Here is a 22820-nt window from a genome sequence, read left to right as displayed (position 1 = left end):
GAAAAGCTGCCCCCTGCCCACACTTAGCGCCCTGCCACAGCCAGGTTCTGGCCTCTGTTTGGTGCCATGTGGCACTGCCACTGTCAGGGCACACCGGGCAGGAATCGGGGCTAAGCCACGGCTGCCTGCTTTGAACAGGGCACACCAAGAAGCAGCCTCTAATGTGCGCTGGTGCTCACTGCTGCATGGTACAGCCTCAAAATAACTTCTGGTTACATTGACAGGACCCAAAATAGGTTGTCCAGGTTCAGTTTTATTACAATATATTTTACCATATTTAAAAGAATCCTATTTGATTACAACAATAGCACTACAAAATGTGACCAGATGGCTTGGCCTTGTTATTTCAAACGTTGAAACAACTGCTGTTTAAAAAAAAGCTTCTGATCCAGTTATATACATGTTAAGAGCTGACAAAAATAGCAAGCTGCTTACAGACAGCTTTTGCTCCCATCTCTTATAACAGTCCAGGCAGTTGCATGTGGTGAAGGCAACACAGGATTTGTTTTTTTTCTTTTTTTATATGCAACCTGCAAATAGCACAGCTCCAAACATGCAAGCTCGCTACTCTCCGTAAAGAACAATACACCACACTTGTCCTCAACAGCCACCCGTCAGCACCATGCCTGGGAGATGGTGAGGCTCTGTAGGTTTGGGGATGCACAGCTTGCTCTGTAGGCGTGCAGGGACACTGGCTTTGCCATCCTCCTGGCTGGGGGAGGATCCTCCTCGTGCTGGAGCAATATGCTGCTTGGACCCCGTGTCTGCTCATGGAAGAACCAAAGGCAGGCTCCCAGCTGCCCCTGCAGCCCACAGCACCCTTTCTTTAAACCTCGGCCCTTTGGCAGACCAAGGAGTAAGCCTGGTCATGTCCAGCATCAACAACTGCTGCATTTACACAGATGGAGACTGAAAGTTCAGTGGCACAGCGGTGCCAGTGTGGAGCAAACAGCTGCCAGAGGCAAAACTACCTGGGCGTTTTGTCAGACTGCCCACACCAGGCGCCTCCGGATCCCAAAGGGAGTCAGGGAGGCCAGACAAAAGGACACTTTCACAGGCAGGAGAAAACAGAGCCAGGCACCACCACACCCAAACCAAAGCACCCATTTTAAACACTGAGGGAGGCAGCTCGTAGGCCCTGCTCCCCCCACACCACCAGCAGCCCTCGCACAAGCAGCTCGGAGCTTGGGAACAGCAGCACAAGCTCTGAGGTTTGGGATGTGCCTCTCCTGCTGGCTCAGCACCCGGGTTCCACCTGGATGGGCCCTCAGATGGAAGGCACGCAACAGCTGTCAGCAATAGCTTTGCATCACTTTTGTTTAAGAAAAAAGTTTTTAAAAGTTAAAATGTTTCTACACAAAGGTTAAGAAAGGTTATTCACAGAAAGCCCAGAGGATCCAGTCTGTAGAAAGGTGTGTGCCAGAAGTCTGTAGGAGCCCTCAGCAGAGCCCCTGAGCTGTCAGGATGGAGAACTTGCTTGCAAGTGCTCCCAGGTCAGCACAAAAATCATCGCAGGCAGCGTTGTGAAAGCAGCTGTGGCAAACAGGCTAGCGCTGCCCTCAGCAAGGGTCACGCAGGTATTAGTGAGTCTTGGTGGTGGCCGTGGCCCCCACATGCCCCGTGTCCTGCCGGCAGCCCCTCAGTACTGCCTCTCTCTGGATCGGCTCCGTAACAAGCCCAGCAGGGAGAAGGCACCGGCGGCAGCTGTGACAAGCCCGATGGCACCGATTGCTCGTTTGGCCTGCAAAGGGGGGAAGCAAAACACAGGCTGGCAACGTGATGAGCATTTCCTCCTCTGGGCACGCTAATGAAGAGCAGGCAGAGCTAATCAAGGCAATGAAGTGAATGCAAGAGACAACTGCCCTATAAGTAGAAGGGTATGGGGGTATTCCTCATGCCCTTACCTCTGGGCTGAGCAAGTGGGGCACTGCCAGGCTGCAGACAAACCATAGCAAACCACCTGGCCCAGGGGCTGTGCTGGTTTGGGCCCTGGCCTGGGGCTTTGCTGTCCCCATGCAGTGTAGGGGCTGTGCCACAGGAATTCCTGTGCAGACTCTGCAAGGAGGTGCCTGGAGAAGTGTGTAGGGGGCTCCCCCATGTCACCTACCTGCTCAGAGACCCCCTCGCCGTAGCGCAGCAGTGTCACAAAGTGCTCGCAGTTGTTGCCCAGCAGGTCGTAGGACACCTCCTCGTTGATGAGGTACTCGGCCCGCCGGATGATCTCCTCCACGGGGAGAGGAGCGTAGGTGCTGTCGTACTTGTTGTTGATCTGGTAAGTGTCATTTCCCACCACGTCCTTCAGGAGCTGCATCCTCACCAGGGCCTTTCGGCTGAACACTGACTTGGCGCTGCCCAGCGTGGCTGGGGGGCCCTCATCTGGGGGAGGCAGGCATGGGGTGAGCCAGGCCAGCCCCATACAGCCCCCCTGAGACTCCAAAGGAGCTTTTGGCTGGCCTCTTGAAGTGTTTGCTATCTCTGGCATTTGCACAGGGCCCCTGGGTATGCGTGTATTTCCAGGAGGAGTGAAGGGGGCAGCAAAAACCCAAAAGGACTTTGGGGGGAGGCACCCACACAGCCCTGCATACAATCCCCACAGAGCCACAAGCCTCCCCTGGTACCCAAGCCCCTCACTCAGGGTGGTGCTGAGCATGTTCCCAAGTGGCAGAGAAGGTCTGGAGACCCAGCCCGTCCCTGCTTCACCTCATGGGATTTAAAATCACCGAGGCTCCATCACGGAGCTGCCAGGAGAGCTGAGGCCACGCAACCCCCTATCCTGAGAGGGAGGCAGGGCTCCAGTCACCCCCAAAACACCCTAAAACTGCACTTTTCCGGGCTGTGCCAGCCTTACCGACAGGCGCCACGTTGATGATGTACCCGTCCCCCAGGTAGAGGGCCCAGTGCTGGTAAGCTGGTCGGAAGATCTCGATCAGGTCCCCAGGTTGGGGGTCCCCAGGGTGGGCAGCACTGAACCTCTCTGGAGCTGCCATGCTGAGCGTGCCGGGTCAGCACGTGCCCCTCTCCCTCAATGCGAGATGCGTTGGAGGCCTCTGGGGTGTACAGAGGGCATCTGCCGGAGGTCGCAGGGCAGGAGATCCTTAGGGCAAGGGACACGCGAGCTGGCACAGGGCATGAAATGAAATCCACCCCGTCCTGCAACGCTGTGAGGGCAAAGGGTGAAACCACTGTGGGCTGTGGCCAGCACCCAGCGCTCAGCAGCCGCCGCACGGCCCCCTCCCGGGATAAGGGTGCCGAGCTGCTCCCCTCACCACCCCCAAGCCCTTCGGAGGCTCTCCCCAAAACAGCCCCGTGGGGGGCTCTGCCGGAGGGTGGCAGCCTCCGGGGGGCTGCGGTTGCAGCTTCTCCCCCCCCCCCCCCCCGCCCTGCTCGGCCCTGCTCCACCCTGGAGGGGCCGCATCCTGCCGGCAGCCCCATCCCCATCCCATCTCCATCCCCATCTCCCCCCCGAGCTCCCCGCTCACCCCCAGCTCCCGTCCTGTTGCCTCTGTGCGCAGGGTGCAGCCCGGGGCGAGGCTGGCGGCGGAGGCTGGCCCCGTTCCCTGGCTCCTCCCGGCCTCTATAAATAACCAGCAGCCGGGCAAGCTCCGAGCAGGCGGCGCTGACCCCGTCCCCGGGCTTATCCCCGGGGAGCTGCCCGCCCGCAAAGCCCCCGGGCCGGTCCCCCCGCAGGGCTGCTCCTGGAGGAGGGGTAGGTGGGCGTCCTTCCCACCCCAAGACCTCTGGAGAGGGGCAGGCGATGCAGAGCGGCTGTCTGGCTGTGCTGGCAAAGAGAAGCGAGGGAGGTGGAGCTCCAAGTCAATTCCAATCGCCGTTTTAGGTCAAAGAGATGTATGTAGGGTAGCTTTTGATGTGTCTCTCGTATTGTGGCCCAGGGATTTCTCTCCGGACACAGGAGTCTCACGGTGCAGTGTGCCCAGCTTGAGTCCTCTGAGATGAGGAGTGGGTGAGCCTGAGCGGGCTGAGCAGATGTGGCTGTCCCCTTGGCTACGGCCACTACGGTTTGCTAAAAAGGAGGGTTCACTATCAACAAAAGCATGCTCTGGGTAAGTTGAACTAAGCGGTGTATTGAAAGCCCAGCTTTTTGAAAGTCAGGCGAGAGAGCTGGTTGATTTTCAGGATAAGAGCCACGTCACATTTGTTATTTTTCTGGCTTCTATTGACATGAAGTAGTTGAGTCAGAGGAGCACTGGGTTGCAGTTTTGCTTTCTCTTTCACCCCGTTTCAAATCTGAAGTATTTACAGGACTCCGCAGTGGAAAACCAAGGTGATTCCTACACTATTGAAATAGCGAAGTGGATCCATGGAAACCCAGAAATCTACTCTACCTGGGCACAGATGAGCCATGTCGCATTGGAGAGTCAGGGCTATGATCCTCTAGGGTATGGATTGTGCTGTGCTCCTGCCAGCTACAACAGGAGGTGAGCGTGGTCAGCACTGCTCAACATTCACAGAATTGCACTGTTAGCAAGTATGGGAGAGCAATAGGAAGCTGCTGCTGAACAGACAGGAAAGATGCCTTTATGAATGTGGTGAAACTGCAGCATAAGGTTGATAGCTCATTTGTGCACAGGTAGGTCCCTCGCACTGACTCATTTTCATTATGTAATGACACTGAAAGCCCCTTTCCGTTCACATCTGTTCCTCATTAGCTGGGTTGTGCACGTATGGACTGCTGGCATGTTCTTGAATGGCCTTTTATCCACCTGACTGTCCATGGGCATTACAAATACTCTTCTGGCTGACAGCACACATGAGATTCTGGATACAATAGGCAGGGAAAGAAGGGGCAAATTAAAAATAACCAGCATTGTGTCAGAAACAACAGGAAGCCCACACTGTCCCTCCTGCTTCCTCCCCCTTTACCCCAGCTTTTATTGCTGAGAATCCCATCAGACAGTATGGGATATCCCTGTGGTTATTGGGGTCAGCTGTCCTGTTTGTATGGCTAACCAGCTTCTGGTACTTGCTGGTGGGGCAATGTGAGAAATAGAGAAGACCTTGGCTCTGTGTAAGCACTGCAGAGGAATAGCTAAAACCTTAGTGTGTTATCAACGCTTTCCTCCCCCAACTCTAAAACATAGCACCGTAGGAGCTTCTTTAATGAAAATTACCTCTATCCAATACCAGTACGGTGTTGTTGGGCCTTGCTGCAAATGACTTGGATATTCTGCTACTGGAGATTCCTTAGCATGATCCAGGACTGAGCTGATGCAAATCTCTAACCACATTCAGCATGGCAGCTTCAGAATTTGCAAAGACCCCAAGGAGAACTTATGACAGGATCTCTTTATTCAGGGAGTTCTTGTTAAGTTATGCTCTTGCTTAGCATTAGCACCCGCAGACAGGGGCTGATGACAATCGTTGCTCTCATCCACTCTGTCCTGACAAGGAGACAGCTGTCATTCAAACAACTGCTTCTTTCAGAGTGGCACTCCCAGGGGGAGAGCGGAGGGGGGTCATCTGTCACCAGATAAGCTCAGTGTCTTAACTATTTCTCTCCTCAGTCAACCATGCCTTGTCAGAAGAGGAGCAAGAACCGTGTCCTGCTCAATCAACCCATCCCCTCCCATTGAAGATTTTGGGTAAAATAATTTAAAGACCACCTGCCTGGGATGTTATAATTAATTCTGACCTCATCAGTCCATAGTTTGTGCATCTATAAGAGGCACGTATGCAATAGTGTGCAGCTTGCTTGTGCTGCTGAATTCTGACTGGACTTCGAATGGCTTCTGAGGATAACACAGCGGTAATGTGTGCTAGGACTTATTTCAGTTTGGGTCTAACACATGAAATCTGAGAGATAGTGTAGACAGAATTTCAAAGATCTTCAGCAAATGCAATAATATATTTATTAGTGTTTTTTTCTCAACGTATTAGATACATTATTAAAATACAAGAACAGAAAAGTAATACAAAGAAATTAAAAAGATGTTAACTATAGGTTTGTATCATGTGCAGATTCATCTTGATCAAATGCAGTGTTCACTATGCAGCCATAATCTTGTTCATATACGTTGTTATCTGTTGTATCCCTGGACCGGTTGAAAGATGAATCTCTTCTTTTGGCACCTATACTCATCTTTCTCTTCCTTCTGCACAAAAACAAATAGCAACAACCATCTTTAATTTCTATTCTTATCTGTAGTGGGAGGTCAAATAGTGGTGTGAGCACATATAATGTCAGACTTTGGAGAATCCCAAGTTTTGTGATAATGGTACATATGCCTTATGCAATAAGAATAGCATATGTTCATCCCTGTAGAAAAGACTGTTTTCCTTCACATTCCTCATATGAGATCCTGAATGCTGTACTTCCTTTCTGGTCCTGAAGGTATGGGACTAGGGGGAACTCTGAGAGTTTACAGGTGCTAAAAGAAGTTTGCATCTTGACTGTGCTGAATGTAGCAAATACGAGAAAAGGCTTACCTGCGCAGGTACACTGCAGAGGAGATGAGAATGAGGACAACAATCACACCTGCTGAAACTCCAACAGCAATGGCAACTGTATGATTCTCAGGAGTCCCTGAGGGGCTTGTTTGATCTGAAGAAGAAATGAGCCCTGTTAGCATAAGCTAAGAGTGCTGTAAACAGAAGATTTTTCTCAATCCCAAGTGTAAAGCTGCTCACTATGGAATCTGAGCACCAGGCAGACATGCCTATCTGCTTGGTTTACACTGTGTTCTCTGACTAATGTGGCTGTCAGGAGTGGTGTCAGACACAGTCCCTGTATGATCATCCCTTCTTGCACCTCTTTGCTGAGAGATGCTCTTCTTTCTGCTTGGATTCACCAGTACAGACGTGACCACCTAGTTTGTGGTACAAGGCCTAATATGTACTCCAAGGAATAGTGTCAAGGGCTTAGATAGGACATGCAGTGGAATTATTTCTAGGGTCAACCTCTGTCCTGCCTATGACTAAATTATAAGATGTCCATAAAAAGATGTGATGAGGTCCCAGTCTGATCTGACACCTGCCTCATTTGCAGCACAGACATTAAAAGTCAGCTCAGTCTTCTCCATAACGGCACACGTTTTTGATAGTGGTGTGTATAATGCAGAGAGTGAAATCCAAAATAATTTTATTACCTCTTCTTTCAACCTCACAGGTTTGTCCTGTGTACAGCTCAGAACATTCACAGTAGAAGCTGCGAGAAGTACCATTGGTTATTTCAGAGCAAACTCCATCATTCTGACAAGGAGTTGGCATGCATGGTCCACCTAGCAAAAAGAAAGGAGAAACACTTGAGAATCTCGGAGAATCCAACCCTGAGAAAGCTGTTCTTGGTTAGATTACGCTGACTGCTAATGCTGGACATGCCCTGTATTTTAAGACCTATGGTTCTGTACTTGACAACAACAGTATGGGAAACACTTTCTATGATAGACCATCAAAGATCCCCTGTGTATGCTTACTAAGGGATTTTCTTCTGTTCAAATTATTCCATCCATCCCAGACCCAGTAATGCCCTATAAGCAGTAACTCAAGACTTAGCATGATAGGCAACGTGATAGGATTAGTGGTTGACTCACTCTTGTAGCATCCACGAGTGTAGTTTGAAACGTTGCAGATTTCATCAGAATCACACCCTATTGTAGTGCAGGAGACAGTGGAGCTTTCCGTGCACTGACATCTCTGAGAGCAGTCATCAGTGATGAATATTTCTCCAATCTGGAAGATAGCAGTTAAACATTGAAAAATACCAAACAAAATCACCCAGGAAAATATGTATGGAGCACTGGGGACCCATGCTACTCTCTCTAATGTCTTCCTGATGAATGGCAACATGGCACATATATATATATATATATATATATATATTTATTTATTTTATTTTTAGAAACTTGTACTAAGAAAGCAAGCAAACAGCTTATTAATCCAGCTCTTTGAAACTTAAAGAAGGCTCAACAAAGAAAGCAAAAGAACAGTTTGGAGTGTGAAATCCTAGTCCCAGACTGAGTATGTGGGCAATCAACAATGTTTAATGGTTGCTGGAAATAAAATGGCAGATGCATCCCATTGTGCCTCCAAGACAATATGGAAAAGTGCTATGTGCCATTTTTCTGGCAAGCCCCACCTGTCCATCCTGTCTCCCTCCTCCCATAACAGCATCTTTACTTGCCTTAGGCCTTGTCTATATCAAGTCTCCAGTGTTCAAACAAAAGATTTCAAAGCTGTTTTATTCTGCAGCTAGAATGGGAGGAATCTTTGGATTTCTCAAAATCCAGCCTTGCCTGGTGCTCTCTTCATACTGCAGCCAGCTCTACTGACTCTCAGCCCTGCCTGTACCACTCTTCACTGAGAGGAAAGGAACCACCGTGAATGAGAAGAATTAACATGGAGGTCAGAGAGTAATCATATGCTTCCCTCAAGTGCCTGCCTTGAGTATTCTGGCAAGCAAAGTTTCAGAGGCAGACTGAGGGGTCTATTCTCTCTTCCCTTCCTCCAGAGACCAGAATATTATTAGACAAATCGCTCTCTGTTTCTAATGTAAAGTTACGTGCTGAGGAGAACAATGAGATTGTCAAAATAATTAGCAGAAGAAAATATTGTTTAGCACTGCCAGAGCTGTCTGGCCCGCTGAGACACTGTACCTCATAATATTTGTTGAGGTATGAGCAGCCACACTGACTATAAGGCACACATTCAAAACCACTAAGAACGTAGCCAGGGAGACATTCACAGCCTTCAGCACAAGGCCATTCACACTCAGAGGGGCTGGTCAAGTCGCTGCAGGATGCCGGACATGCAGACATGCATGAGCTGTACTTGCTGTTGGCCGGACACGGCATCTCTGTGAGAATAAGGAGAGTCCAGTTATAACAGGTTGCTGTGTTATATGCTAGTTATGTGCTAGTTATATGTTGTCTTTTCAGATCCACTTCGTAGGAGGCAAAATGATGAACACATACACAGAGAAGTTCATATATATCTGATGCTACCGACATAAGTGAATCACTCCAAAATCAGGAAGTGCATTGTGAAAGCTATTGGTATGCTGTGCTCTCAGTCTGAGTTTTCAATGATTTAATTCAGGGTAGCTATCCTTGAAAGTACCAGCGCTTTCACGGCTCTGAGAAGTGTGTTTCATCAAGAATACTAAGTCACCTAATCATGGGTGATGCAGGGTGGGTATGGTTTGATGACTATCCCAACTTGAAAAAAAAAAAAAAGGATTTGAGATTATTGTAAGATTTAATTTAGCTTTTTTAAGTCTTAAAGACAAGTTAGGAATGGGGACATTTTTTCTCTCATAAAACTTCTCATGATGAGGAGCGGACTGCTCTGCTTTCCTAAGTAACTTTCTAAACTGGGGTCTAAATGCAAAACATCAGCATAAGACTCAGAGGAGGGGACAAAAGAATATGTGTGTGCACTAAACCAAGAGCAATGATTGAAGCGTGAATCAACATGTTATCAAAGCTAAGAAGCTTTGATATATGGTGCTTCTAGGAAAAGCCTAAAACCTCAGCTTTTGAGACTTTTAGGGGGAAACCACATTGTGTTTTTTTCCTGTGCTTACCACAAGCTGTCTCTTGCCTCCAGCCTTCCATATTGACTCCTTTCTCCTGACAAGCCAGCACGTACTCCTCCAGACTGCGACATAATGTTGTAGTGTCGTCTCTGTCCACACACATATCAAAGATGCAGCTCCTGTTTGCAACATGAGAAAGCGTTCATGCCCAATACCTTTGTTATTGCTTATCTTCAGATGTTTTTTTGCCTGACTCCGTGTTACTTCCATTTGATCAGGTCATTTGTTGTGCTGCTGCTGCTATTATGTGATGTACTCATACACACAGAAGCAATAAGCAGGTAACTGACTTCTTGTAACAATAAGTTATTTTTTGCTATCTGCTTGTGTTTCTGACTAGTGTATCTACATCTTGCTTATGGAGCACTTTTTAGTGCTGCTGTGTCTGGACTGCGGACTTCTTTCAATATTTGGGTGCCCTCGACATGTTCATATACATCGAATAGTGATGCAGAATTCTGGTTTACCCAGTGTTGTTTGCTAGTTCTACATTCTCCACTTTGATCATCATCCGAATATCAATGGCCTGATTTTAAAAGGCATTGAGAACTGAGGTGAATAGGATCTGCAAATATGTGGTATCTCAGAGTATCTCTTAAGTGAGAGAAAGATAGGCTTGCATTAAGAATCAGGATAAAGAACCTGAAGCCAGTCATCTAGTTTATTTGGCTTAAGATACCTTCACATTATTCTGACAGCTAAGAGAGACTTCAAGTGGGCACTACCTATCTTTGAACATTAGTTACAACTATATGACTAAAGAAAACTGGTATCGACTTGGCAATTTTATGACCAATGTTGGATGAATGTTGGATGAATGAAGTGTGGATGAACCAACAGGTTTCATACAGTTCAAAAGGAGGTGTATAGGAACTGTGTACATAGGAGGCCAGATGAACAGAAGGAATTGTATTGCAGATACCATGTTAGTTATTCTCCACTAACCTATTTTTAGCACTGCTCCATGACAGACTCAAGAAGTATCGCTAACAGCTTCAGCCTTTGTGGCTATAGCTTGAAGAATACATTTTAAGAAGCTAAAATTGCTAAAAGGAATCTAATAGAGCCAATTACTGAATTCTCACTGAATGTGGAGGGGAACTTCAAGAACAATGGGAATTCCAGTTTACAGATATAATGTTTAGCACTTCTGCTTTATCTCTCTAGGAAAATAGGAAAGCTACTTTGTAGAGCTAGCACAAAAGTGAAACTCTTAATAGATGGAAAGATGGATCGTCACAATTCTTTAAAATCAAATAAGGGGTACTAAATATATAAATAATGGAAGCATTGGGCCCCAGTTCTCCAAAGACACCTAACATCCTCAATTCCTGAAAACTGAAGATGTACAGTTCTTATCAGAAACAAGCTGCAAAGCTGTTTTGGAAATGGGGAAAAAACAGACTAGATTGTTTGCAGCAGACACTTACATGTAATAGAAATCTGGTGAGACTTCAGAGTGACACTTCGCAAAAGGACCATTTGACTGAGTCAGAATTTGACATTCAGAAGTGCTGTTTTCTTGTGTCAGCTGATTTTCACTGCAGCCTTGGAAGAGTCCTGTATCTTGTGCCACCTCAGACTCATCTGTTGGACTGACATCTCGTCTGGAAATGAATTCATTATGAAACCATCAGTTCTCTGTACATCCAGCATTCATGGTACCAGTAACGCTACAAGAGTATTTCTGCCTTGTAGTAGAAGTGTTAGTTTATTTCTCTCTCATGGCTTATGGCAATGCGAAGGAAATAGATAAAGCAAATCTATTTGATATAAGGAAATAGATAAGGCAAAAAATGTACTAGAAAACTTCCTACCATTTCAAAGATTTGTGCATTTTTAATTCAAAAATGATAGCTGTAATTATCTCCTTGTACATTCTGTATGACACAAGTTTCATCCATGCCTCCTTTATGCAATCCATTCAATAAAACTTGAATGTTAGTCTGAATGGTATAACTGGAGCAAGCCACCATTCCTTGGAGATATTCTCACTTTCACTGAAGAACTGGCTGCATGCCTGAAGTGCCAGAGTTATTCTCTAGGCAGAGCTTCCAGAGTCTCTTTATGCTCAACATTAGTCTACATACTGCTTTCTACTATTTTGCTAGATAAGTTTTTGCAGCCAAATTATATGCTGACAACTAATACAATTCTATTTACTTACAGACAAAAAAGTTCTGTTAGTGTCTAAAACACCTCCAAAAGCCTTTAAAAGCAAACTGAGAAAGTAGAAGGAGAGAAGGAAACTTAGTTCCCTGTTTCAAGGTTCTGTATAATCTGATTAGCACAGAATTGGCCTGACCATAAATATCACATTCATTTTTACTCAAAAGAATGTCCCAACTTTTTTGTACTGGAAGAAAACACAGTGTAGTCATGAAAGTAAGGAAATTAGACTCTTAAAGAACCTCTTCTGAGAGGAACTGTGAATTCATTTTGATGAATTTCAAAGATACCTTCATGTTCCAGAGGGAGGGATGACACTGAACCAGGATCTACCCTCCCTCAGATCCATACAGCAAATCATGAACTTTATCTTTGCCAGGACCCATGAGCTTGGTAGAGACCTTATTCATCTCTGTCCCCTAGCAGTTGTAATGGCTGTGATGCCAAATAAGGACACTGAACCGGAGTAATGAAGTGACAGTTCAGGCTTTTTTTTTTTTTTTGCTAGATAGAAGGGCACTTGTAGTTCACTGTAGCGATGAATGGGAAAAGTCCCTTAACACAGACCAAGGGAAGAAGAAATAACAGATATTCAGACAGCACAATTAGTCCTGGATTTTAAGTATGGTTTAGTTCACTGACTTCCAGTGGCTCTGCTTGCCATGGGTATTGAGTAGAAAATTAAGTACCTGAGACGAGAGGTTTTTCTGTTCAGAGGAACTTTCCAGCTCTCACCAAATATATTCACATTCTTCTGCAAAACACCATTTGGGCTTGCGAAGTCGTTTCTGGATGTCCCGTCAAAGTCACCACACAAACCTTCTACTTTGTCCTTGTAGGTATTGGCCAGCTTTAAATCTAGGAAATTTCAGAAGAAAAAAAAAAAAAAGCCATTACACAGAAATATTTCCTTCTGAGGGTATCGAAGAGGTGGAAAGAAGTGCAAAGTACTTCCACAATTCAGATTATAGTTGCTACTGTGATGTGGGCCTCATACATCAATATAAACACTGTCCTAAACTAATGTTCATATGTGGATTCACAGGATTGTTTTCTGTGCTCTGCAATATGGATCATGAAAAAAGTAATTTATTCCTGCCAGTAGGCAATCTCCAATGTTATGGCATGACATCTCCACCTGAGTGCTCTTAGTGCATACAGCCTTGCAACAAACTGAATGCACAACCCATCTTTACCCTTCACTTACTATCCACTTGCTTGTTGAGAAACAGAATTCCTATAAAAGAGACACATTCTTTCTGCATTAGGCATTTTAGGATTTGAAATGATCAGAAATAACATCACTATATTATGTTGTAAATCAGGGGTAGTTCTGCTTTGAACAGAGGAGGTAATGCATGTTCAACATACATGTACATTAATGAGTTGTATGTACATCGTGTACATGATATAAAATTCCTGCTTAGAAACACTACAGAATGCTATTATCTGGAATAGACTTGAGAGGAAGCAGGTAAAAGTCATAGTTGTTTAGCTTGAGGACCTCACTCCTGTGACTGGGTTAAGCTGGCAAAGGGTCAGATCAAGACTTTGCCCTATCATCCTGATCAGTAGTTTAAAGTAGTTTGCTTCTGTTTACATCACTCAGGCCTCACTTTACATGAAAAGTAGTAGAACACTCTGATTCTACATCTAATTTCTCCTAAGTTCAGGTGCATCCAGATAAATGCCAATTTTACGCTTTCTTGAGAAATATTTTTTGTTTTGTTTTTCTGTAAGTTCATATCACAAACAGGCATGGGCTTAAAGGGTGGAGTTTTCTAATTTTCCCTTGGGCTTAGACCTCCTCTAGAATGAGAACATTTTTTGACTTGGGGCATAAATACCCCTGCAGATTGTCTTAGCAGCACTTACCTGCATTTTGATTGCCATCAAAGCTCACATATAAGCCAAAATCTGTCTCCAGATAAATTCTTTTTGTCCTCTGATATATACGAATACCTTCATGAGGACGAAGAGGGGGTCTCACCCTCACACCATCCAACTAAAAGGAAAAGAATAAGTTATAACTCATAATATACAGGCAAAATTCAGATGTGGCTTCAATACAGGACAACGTTACAAATGAACATTCCTCTTTTCTAGTTTTATGTTAGATATATTCAATAATTTAACCAGGCAAAAAAACTCAGTATTTACTTTTTTAAAGTAACGAAATCATATATTAAGGAAAGTGCTCTGGACACAGTTCTCATATAATCCTAAGAAGTTTCCATTACTGAGCTAAAAAGCGTGTATATGAGATAATGTACACTCTTACATACCAATGAAGAGGATTGAAATACAGTTTTTCTAGCATATTTCACACTTTTCCCTACAACTGGTAAAATTGTTTGTGGCTTTATTGCACATATTGGATATTTGGTATTTAATTCCTAAATATCTTTTTTTTTTTTTTAACTTTTTTTTTTTTTTTTACTTAAGTTCTTCAAAACAGACAATTATTACTCTAATGTGTTTTATTCCAAGAGATAACCTTCGTGCTCTGCAGTCAGTAAGAAACTTACCAGTATCTGCTTGCCCTCCCTGAATCGCACTTTGTGATTGTAAACATTGATGAGAATCTCTTTCAGGTAAGTAATGCGTGAATTTCGACGAAGAGGATAGTTCATGCCTTCGATGCTGAACGGTGTCAGAGTATAATGTAGATCAGGGATGGTCTGAGCCACAATATATGTGTATTTCCCTTGAAAGTGGTGCACCAAACCATCAAAGGTGACATAGTGTGGATCACCCATGATGCGGCATGTCCCAAAACCTAAAGGAGAAGAGTTTCATTATCCTCCAATCTGCATGCACCTTTGCAAGGTCCCATGCATGGATCAGTTTAATATAGGTTAGATAAAAACAATTGCTGCTAGCATGCAGTTCTCTTAAAATAAAGATAGGTGCTCAGGCATCACCCTAGTGAATGGGCACTCAGAGAGCCAACCAGAGAAACTCATTCCTCTGCTGAGAACCAGTGAGAGCCAACTGAACTGAAGCACAGCATTAGGGTTTATAGGCTTTATAGGCACTAAACTGTGCACATTGGTCCTCTGCAGAGGAATGACTTCGCCACACAGCATGGCTTGCAGTTGGCTCTTAGAGATGTCAGTTTCACAATCCTCAGCAATGTGTTGCTACAAAATTATTGGAACATGACAAGAAGTGTCTAATTTTGAAATGCTATCACACTGATTTCTTTTGAGGTTACTAAATTGATGATTGGGTTCACCTGACCTCACAATCAGATGCAATATTGCCTAAGTATTCTCATTGACCATTGAGTGCCAACCATTACCCAAAGGACAAGGCTGCCTTTAACACTGCTGAAGTGCCTCTGCTGTGGTATTTTGCAAAAACGGAATGGGGGAAATCGGTTTGTACTATGCTTTTGTACTGATCATCAGTACAGTAGGACCTATGCCATCCTATTCTTCAAAATTGTAGTACAGAGTCACCAGCCAACAAGCTACCTACTAAACAGTCCAATTTACCTTGGGAATATGGAATTAGCTATAACACAGCAGGGTAGAAAACTGAAAATAGCAGCTTAGCCAAAGCAAGTACTGTCTGAAATGCACCAAAATACTTTGACTGGCCTATTAAGCATATGTTGAGATCTGTTCTGTCCTGTTTTGCCTTTATTTTTTGGTGTGTTTTCAAGTCAACATGCAATGAAAAAAAAAAAGGGGGATTATTGCCAAAGGATTCACAGGCATACCTGAGTTTTATTTTTAAACCAGTCAGACCAAACTGCCGATTTTATTAGTGTATATAAACTTTCAAACCCTTGTTCCACTCCTCTCTAAAATTCTCTGTCTTGTACTGGAATTTTCTGTTCTGAGAACTGAGGCCTTTTTGTGGTCAATAATGTGTCATCAATAGCACTGGCACACCTGCCAGTGGAAAAGGCTGGAAGTGCCAGGGAAGGAGCAGACACCTACATCCCTCCTCCTTCTCCAGCCTTCATGGAATACCAAGTGAAAACTTGCCTGCACATACCTGTTGGATTGCACTTGTATTTTCCACTTTTGATCACGCAGGTTTCTTCAGAATCACAGCTATAGCTTGTACATTGGATGACACCATTCTGCTGACACTTACATCTTTTGGCACAGTGTGCAGTTATCCAAGTCTCCCCAGCCTGGACACAAGTTATGTTCATATGTTACCAAGGTGCTTAGGATTGCAATGCAGTAGAAGGTCAATATCAAAAGGTGTGGGGGCTGGTTAGGTGCAACTTGTCCTGCTGGCCATTCCACAACTTTTTAATCCAGGTATAGTCTCACTAAAATCTTGGGGGGGGGGGGGGAACCTCGGTCCATTTGTTTTCCATGTGAGAATTGGAACATAAAACAGGAATAGGATAGGTTACCTGATTAACTCTGATAAACTGATTAGTTTCCAATATGCCTTAATTTTGGCGTCAGGTGCAAAGTGCTCCTGCATTTCCTAATACTTGAGCCTGCAGCTTACTAAACAGATGAAAGGTGTTTTAAGTGGTAGACTGAAGATTTTTTCTCTCTATCAGTCAGTTGGAAAGGGGACCAATTTCCTACAAGCTTTGCAGTCAGAGATTTGCTCCACAAACTACTTACACTGTAGTAATTGTTGTCATCATCCCTGCAGCCACAATTGCTGAGAGGTACACAGTTGCCATTACTGAGCACATAATTATTATCACATTCACAGCCCTCTGTGCACTCTTCTGTCTTCTCACAAAGGGAAGAGGCAAAAATGTCATTGCATGTTGATGGGCAGGAGGAGGCACAGTTCGTGTAATGGCTGTGGGTTGGACAGGGCAATGCTGTGTGGGTGAAAGGAAAAGAACCCATGTTATTAAATACATTCAGAAACTGCAAAATTGTGCCTGCCTGAAAGCCACAGCTTGGCCTGTAAAATGGTAGTGTAGGATTGCCTTTTTATAGCTGATTTTCATCATCAATCAGTTGATATTTTTTAGTTTTGATATTTCATTAAAAAGTGAAACAAAAACAAACAAAACAAAAACAAAAAACAGAACCCTCAATGGAGCTGCTGATTGAGTTTTATTACAGGCGTGTCCGAACTAGTAGCACCTGGGGCCAGGTCATTCACATTCAGTCGCAAATGCCTCTCTAAGAAATATGAATCATTAGGGTAAATTTCTTAGGTTTGTCCCTCCAGTGATGTAAAGCAGGAGTACATCTAGCTTAACCACAGACATAAACATGTGCAAGAACAACAAACTTGTGTTGTCAAACTGAAAATTAATCTAGGTCTATATCCTACTTTCCTACATTCTGCCAATGGCTAGAGATGCATAAGAGGACAAATCAAGAAACAGGGTAGCAGAGAGTATTCCTCTGTCCAGTATTTTCCCCAGCTTGTGGCAAGGAGGCAGGTAGGAATTTCTGAGGAATTCAAATTAATCTGGCTTGTTTTTTAATCAGTTAACTGGTTTGTCCTCTACAACACTGTGTGACAATTAATTCCACAATGTAAAACTAAATTGGGAGTGGGGGTGGGGGAGGAGGAAACGTCAAAACCTCTAAACCTACCATCCTGTAATCCTTTTTTTTTTTTTCATAATTAGTTGGTAGCTTTGTAGAATGAATGGAGTGAGGTAGTATCTTGTGGCATTCATTTGGCTACTAAAACCATTCTAACTCCACACTACTATCCATTACTTGTCTAGTCCTGAGTAATCATTGGGTTTAGTTCAACCTGAACACAATTCAGCACCGCAAACAAGTCATAAAATCATAATAATAGAATTTTATGAGAATTTTGGTTTAATCATCTTTTATGTAACTTGTCCACCTAATACTGCTAATTCATTTTTATGCTCTCAGTGATCCAAGTTTCTGATTTTTCACTTGCTTGTGCACTTACGACAAAATGTGTTGTTCCTCCACATAATGGTGATGCCTTGATTCCTACAGGTGTCCACATAAAATTGAACTATGTCGCAGAGAGTGGACTTCATGCCGTTATACTGGCACATGTCATGGATGCAGATCTTTATGAAGTCTTCAGGCTTGACCAGACTATGGCATTCTTTGAATTTGTCTGAGTTTAGGACATTGCACTGGCTTTCAATGACTGGTTTATTCTCAGCAGTGCAAGGAGGAACATCATCTTCTCTTGAGTCCGGTAAACAACTGCATGAAAGCACAGAAATAGCTTCATTTGAGTTTCAAGGACATATGGGACATATGTGAGACTGAGACAGAAACTGAAAAATTTGTTGCTAGAGAAAGGTTCTAAATAAATAGTGCTGGAGACTGCTGCCTTCTGTCAATGACTGAAAGAGTAGCAGCAGTAAACCTGCCTGGCAATCACCACACTCTTTCTGACCTTGGTTACTCCCCTTAAACCTGACCCTGACTAGAGGACTGACTTCGCAGCTTGACTGCAGACCTCTTGTGTCACTGCAAACTTGTGTGGTGATCTGGACCCTTGGCTAACCCCGTCTGTCACTCTTGGGCATGTCCCTCAGCTGACCCTCACTGTTACCTAACACCATCCTCCTGCTCTAAGTGTTTTCAGTGTAAGTTAAACATAGTCTATGTTCACACTGTGGACTACCCCAAAGCCTAATTCCCCAAGTGTGTATGTAGATCATTAGAATGGCTGTGGTTTCCATTTGGCCTGTTCAGTGGTTGCCTGTAGTTAAGATTTTTTCTTTGAGCTTCAAACTGAAGAGGAAAATCTCATATATTATAGTTCACATGTTAGAAAGTAGCAAAATGGACAAAATAATTAAAGAAAGACTGTTTTTCAAAGGAAGATGGAAGGTATGAAGTTATGCTTACCCTGCATCACTGTCTTTTTCCACTTTCCAGCTATTTCCAAACTGTGTGATACTGACAATTGTACCATTAGGCAAGGACAGATCATCTTCAAGGTTGTCATTGAAGTTACCACACATACCATGAACCTGCAAATGAACAAGAACCATATTCTAAACACTATCTGTTCTACCCCAGCTTCCCCAATAACTTCTTACTCATTGCCTATGGAATGATATGGTTAAAACACTAACAACAACCAACCTTGCATTAGATATTTCAAACATACTCATTGATGTCTGGCTGAACCAATAGAAAAATAAAAAGTCACTGCAATAGATCTGTGATACCCTAAGACTTCAAGCCGTTTAATTCTTTAAACTGGATGTATTCCCCTAGCTTTGTCATCTTCTGTAAGTACTCCTTTAGAATACATGGTAATTGTTGCGAAGAGAAAAAAAAATAGTGGGCAAAAACAAGTGTGTTAATACAGGAAGGAAGAAAGCAAATGAAAATTAAATGTCCAAAGCAGCAGTTCTGAAAGAGCACCAATATGTTTACGCAGTAAATCTTACCTTTGAGAAGTAAGATTGTGGGAGGGTGATTTCCAGATAGTGATCGCCATCATATTTCACTACCACACCGAAGTCAGTTTCCACTACTATATATTTGCCAACATTTCCAATGGACACGCCCCGCAGCCTGTTCTCCACTGGAGTGTAGACTCTCTCATTGTTTAACTGGAGACATAAATCATTTGTCAGTGTGGACATTCTTCCATGAAAGTTTTTCTGTTCACAATCTATATTCCTTGGAGTGCTGAAGATGACTCTGTGACAGTTTTAGATCCTTTACATTTCCAGTATTGCATATGCCAACTATGGGTTGTAGAAATCAGCTTTTTAGCTGAGGTGAGCTGGGCATGACTCATAGCTTGTGCCTTTAACAGGGAGCTGAGAAGATCTGTGGTATTGAGCAAGCTCTTACCCTCCCATAGGTAGGACTCCCTGCTTTTAGTACTGCCATGTATCCCCAGTGCTATTCCAGACCAATATGGCACAGCTGCATTTTCCTTTGCTCATGTCAGCTAGCTATAGGTGATTGGGTTGATGACAGGTATTGAAATGGGGAGGACTGTTCTTTAGTTCAGATGACAGTTCTCAGATCTGGAGGCTCTGGCTCCATCCCCAAGACATAGCCAACAGAACAGTAAACCCAGAACAGAAGCCTTGGGAACCAATCAGAAATTGTATTTCCCAATATTAAGATAATGGAGGTCCCTGTAAGGATTAAGGATATGCATACGTGTTCCTTATGAAACATGGAGGTCCTTTTTCCTACAGCTACTGTAGTGAGCTAATTTTAGGATACTTCTTGCAGTATAAAGAGTACTACCACCTACCAGGATTCCTTTGCTTTTCTGAAGGGTGATTCGTACACCATACAGATCTATGTAGACTTCCTTCAGGTATGTGGCCCCTCGTAGCCCTCGGTCTTCATTCTTGCCAAGGATGGTTATATTTTCGACACTCTCACTGATGACCTCAACCAAGGTGTAGGTGCAGGTACCCACAAAGGTGTACATCAATCCATCAAAAGTGAAATAATGGGGATCTCCTGCTACCTGACATGTTGCTTGGCCTGAAAGTGAAAAAAATATCTAAGAACTTTGGACTGGATTTCACCATGGACACAACTGATGAAAGACATTTGCATTAGCACAGCAACCCAATCCTGATTATTATTATGTGGAACAACTTTCATAGAGGTATTTCAGGTTCATGACAATGGCAATTATTTGGAAATTAAATTTTTCCAGAAAGTGTCTCCTAAATTTAATTCTCAAATTATGTATACACTGGCAACATTGCAGCAAATAAACCTCTTTATCTGTTTCCATATGCTGTTGTACGTACGACGCATGGTGGTTAAGAGTAATCCAGAGCTTTCCAATGTAGCAATAAAAAATACATAATTATTTGTGTAAATATAGGTATAAACATAAATGTAAATAAATATGCATCTATATATCTAGATATTTGAAGAATTTGCCAACACACAGGCTCTCAGAATTAGCAGTTCTTTTCAATTAGTCTGAAATTTAGAACTCACAGAACTGGTGATTTGGGATTTTAATTTGTATTATCAAGACAAAAAGAACCCAAGTGACCTTACAAGCTTTTGAGCAGCATCAATTTTTGCTGACATCAATTGCAGCTGAAGAGGATCTGTGATTGCAAGACAGATCATCATGTCTTTTTGTCTCTTACCACTGGCAGCAGTTACCTGAAACTATCTTTGCCATCACACATGAAAAATATATATGAGAAAACTAGAGGGAGTAGACAGATCTAATTATGGAATTGACAATGACTCACAGAATTTTCTGGGAGGACTTACCATTGGAATGACAGCCCAGCACACCATCCTTGACACTGCATTCCTCTCGTACTCCACACTCCCAGGGTGAGCATACAATTTTGTTTTTAGCATTGCAGGTGCAGCGTTCATTGCAGGAATAACTGGTGAACCAGCTTTCACCCAGCTGAGGGAAAAAAAAAAAGTAGAAGTGTATACTATAAGTTAAATATGCAGGTAATATCATAAAAGACAATCAAATTATTAGCATTTGAATGTAAGTGATATATATAATCACACAGCTCACTGATCAAGAAGACTCTCAAAGTGAATCTATTTTGCTATTATTAACAGTGTAAATAATAATTGTGCTAGTGTTATTAATATATATTTCTTTTTTCCTCACAGTGATAACAATTGAGATACCCTGTTCTTTCACTTCTTTCTTTAAACAATGTCTGTAGTAACTTGCCTGGTGGTATTGGTTTTCTTCATCAACACAACCACAGCTGCTTTCTGGAACGCATGTGTCTCCACTCAGAATATAGCCTTCCTTACAGAAGCAACCTTCCACTGGTAACAAACTACAAGAAGTGGCGGTTGAGTTGCTCACACAAGTAGAGGGACACCTAGTACCACAGCTCTGGTAGATACTGCCTCCAGGACAGGACATTGCTAAAGACAAAAGGAAAAAATAAGATCGCTTGAAAGGATCTTCGAAGATGTCAATGAGCACTTGTTTATGGAGCCTTGGAAATACCAGCTCTATTTGCATTGAGGATGGTGGCTTTCAGTAGGACAAAGCAGCAGTTATTCTCCCAGTGCAGAAGCTCACATAAGACACACCTACCTGTATATATATATATATATATATATATATAAAATCAAACCTTTCCAAGTAACAGAGAGGAAATTATTAAAGCTCGAAGGATTAGACCCAAGTGTATCCAAAAATTCATGTGAATTAGTGAATTATATTAGTACTGGAATAGTGCATAAGCTGAAGCAGGCCCAAGACATGACAAAAGATAGACTATGCTCAAAGCATTACATAAATTAAAATAACATACATGAAAGGTAGAGGAGAATGTGCATATGTTTAAGTTAAATCCAGAATAAATATTTGTAAATCACAACACTCACGGCAAAGAGTAGTATTTCTCCACTCTATACATATTCCAGCATTGTTACATGACTCAGCATAGGCCTGCAGTCCATAGCATAAGGATGTTTCCTGTCCTCCAGTGAAACACATGTCATAAACACAGCTTTCAAAGAAATTTTCTGGAGGCACTTTGGTGTGGCAATCTTTGAAGAGCCCTGTATAAATTAAGAAAGATATAGAAGGACAGAAAAGAAAAAAAAAAAAAAAAAAAGAAGTGAGGAATTCATCACCATCACCATCTATGTTCTGTCTTGGCAAAAATATTGAGTGCTCCAGCCTGACTTTGTTTAGTAAGTTAAACCAACCCTTGAAACTGAGTACACACAGTGAAACTTGGCCCTCTGGATCAGGCTTGTTTCTTGTCTCTTGTTTCTGCAGGATTGACACAACATAGTTTACAAAAAATAGGAGTTGCTGACTAGGCAAGCCACTAATTCTAGACAATTGCAGGGGATCTCTAATGCAGGGAACATCTACAGAATTTCAGATAAAGTGTCTGTACTACACGAAATGACAGTGCCCTCTGAACTATTTCATTTAGAAAGCAGAATGAAAGTCGCTATGAATCAAAGAACAGCTATGACTCCCTGTGAACATTCCCAGAAAATTTTCAAGGACTCCTTGGTACTATCTGAATAGTTGAAATATCTTGACCTATGAATTTTATTTTGGCCACCTGAACTGGAGGTTTTATATATTTCCAGTGTGAGTTCAGAACAATGGACAAAAGAGAGCAGACATCACAAGCTAAAATATGCAAAAGTGCCCCTTCACATGGCTCAAAGTGAGCTACAAACAG

At 43.2% G+C, this 22820-nt stretch overlaps 3 protein-coding genes across 5 annotated transcripts in view; all 3 read right to left on the bottom strand.

The window, feature by feature from the left end:
- Positions 1-233: 233 nt before the first annotated feature.
- On the bottom strand, positions 234-3805 carry PLAAT1 (phospholipase A and acyltransferase 1). 3 transcript variants are annotated; one of them, XM_027464114.3, is made up of 4 exons: positions 3480-3805; positions 2849-3150; positions 2108-2376; positions 234-1741 (listed from the first exon to the last, which is right to left on the bottom strand). In XM_027464114.3, exons 2-4 carry the CDS (start codon positions 2985-2987, stop codon positions 1640-1642), a joined length of 510 nt encoding a protein of 169 aa, XP_027319915.2. In that variant the 5' UTR covers positions 2988-3150; positions 3480-3805; the 3' UTR covers positions 234-1639. The 3 variants fall into 3 exon arrangements, with proteins under 3 accessions (XP_027319915.2, XP_027319916.2, XP_071898315.1); XM_027464115.3 differs by having other exon boundaries at positions 2849-3094; positions 3480-3784; XM_072042214.1 differs by having other exon boundaries at positions 2849-3158; positions 3480-3783.
- Positions 3806-5844: 2039 nt separating this feature from the next.
- Positions 5845-21044, bottom strand: LOC140003158 (zonadhesin-like). The gene is made up of 17 exons (XM_072042213.1): positions 20899-21044; positions 19901-20139; positions 19074-19238; positions 18523-18647; positions 17600-17868; positions 16324-16532; positions 15728-15869; positions 14248-14498; positions 13595-13724; positions 12409-12577; positions 10981-11157; positions 9539-9669; positions 8610-8809; positions 7548-7686; positions 7104-7235; positions 6445-6559; positions 5845-6110 (listed from the first exon to the last, which is right to left on the bottom strand). Exons 2-17 carry the CDS (start codon positions 20081-20083, stop codon positions 5954-5956), a joined length of 2694 nt encoding a protein of 897 aa, XP_071898314.1. The 5' UTR covers positions 20084-20139; positions 20899-21044; the 3' UTR covers positions 5845-5953.
- A 134-nt stretch (positions 21045-21178) lies between these two features.
- FCGBP (Fc gamma binding protein) overlaps positions 21179-22820 on the bottom strand; it is a 59158-nt gene continuing 57516 nt past the window's right edge. The window contains exons 88-89 of the mRNA XM_072042540.1: positions 22000-22176; positions 21179-21531 (exon numbers count right to left, since the gene is read on the bottom strand). Of these exons, the coding sequence (XP_071898641.1) occupies positions 21179-21531; positions 22000-22176 (530 nt within the window). The remainder of the gene's footprint in view (positions 21532-21999; positions 22177-22820) is intronic.

This window comes from Anas platyrhynchos, chromosome 9 (genome assembly GCF_047663525.1).
Source record: "Anas platyrhynchos isolate ZD024472 breed Pekin duck chromosome 9, IASCAAS_PekinDuck_T2T, whole genome shotgun sequence".
NCBI lineage: Eukaryota > Metazoa > Chordata > Aves > Anseriformes > Anatidae > Anas > Anas platyrhynchos.
This window is presented reverse-complemented; position numbering and strand designations above follow the sequence as displayed.

Coding starts and splice junctions, on each gene's coding strand:
- LOC140003158 (XM_072042213.1), bottom strand. CDS start 20,083: ATGTACACCTTTGTGGGTACCTGCACCTACACCTTGGTTGAGGTCATC. Junction 11,158..12,408: donor AGAAAAACCTCTCGTCTCAG/GTACTTAATTTT, acceptor ATTCATTTCCAG/ACGAGATGTCAGTCCAACAG. Junction 6,560..7,103: donor CTGTGAGGTTGAAAGAAGAG/GTAATAAAATTA, acceptor TTTCTTCTTCAG/ATCAAACAAGCCCCTCAGGG.
- PLAAT1 (XM_027464114.3), bottom strand. CDS start 2,987: ATGGCAGCTCCAGAGAGGTTCAGTGCTGCCCACCCTGGGGACCCCCAA. Junction 2,377..2,848: donor CATCAACGTGGCGCCTGTCG/GTAAGGCTGGCA, acceptor TGCCTCCCCCAG/ATGAGGGCCCCCCAGCCACG. Junction 1,742..2,107: donor GCGAGGGGGTCTCTGAGCAG/GTAGGTGACATG, acceptor CCCCCTTTGCAG/GCCAAACGAGCAATCGGTGC.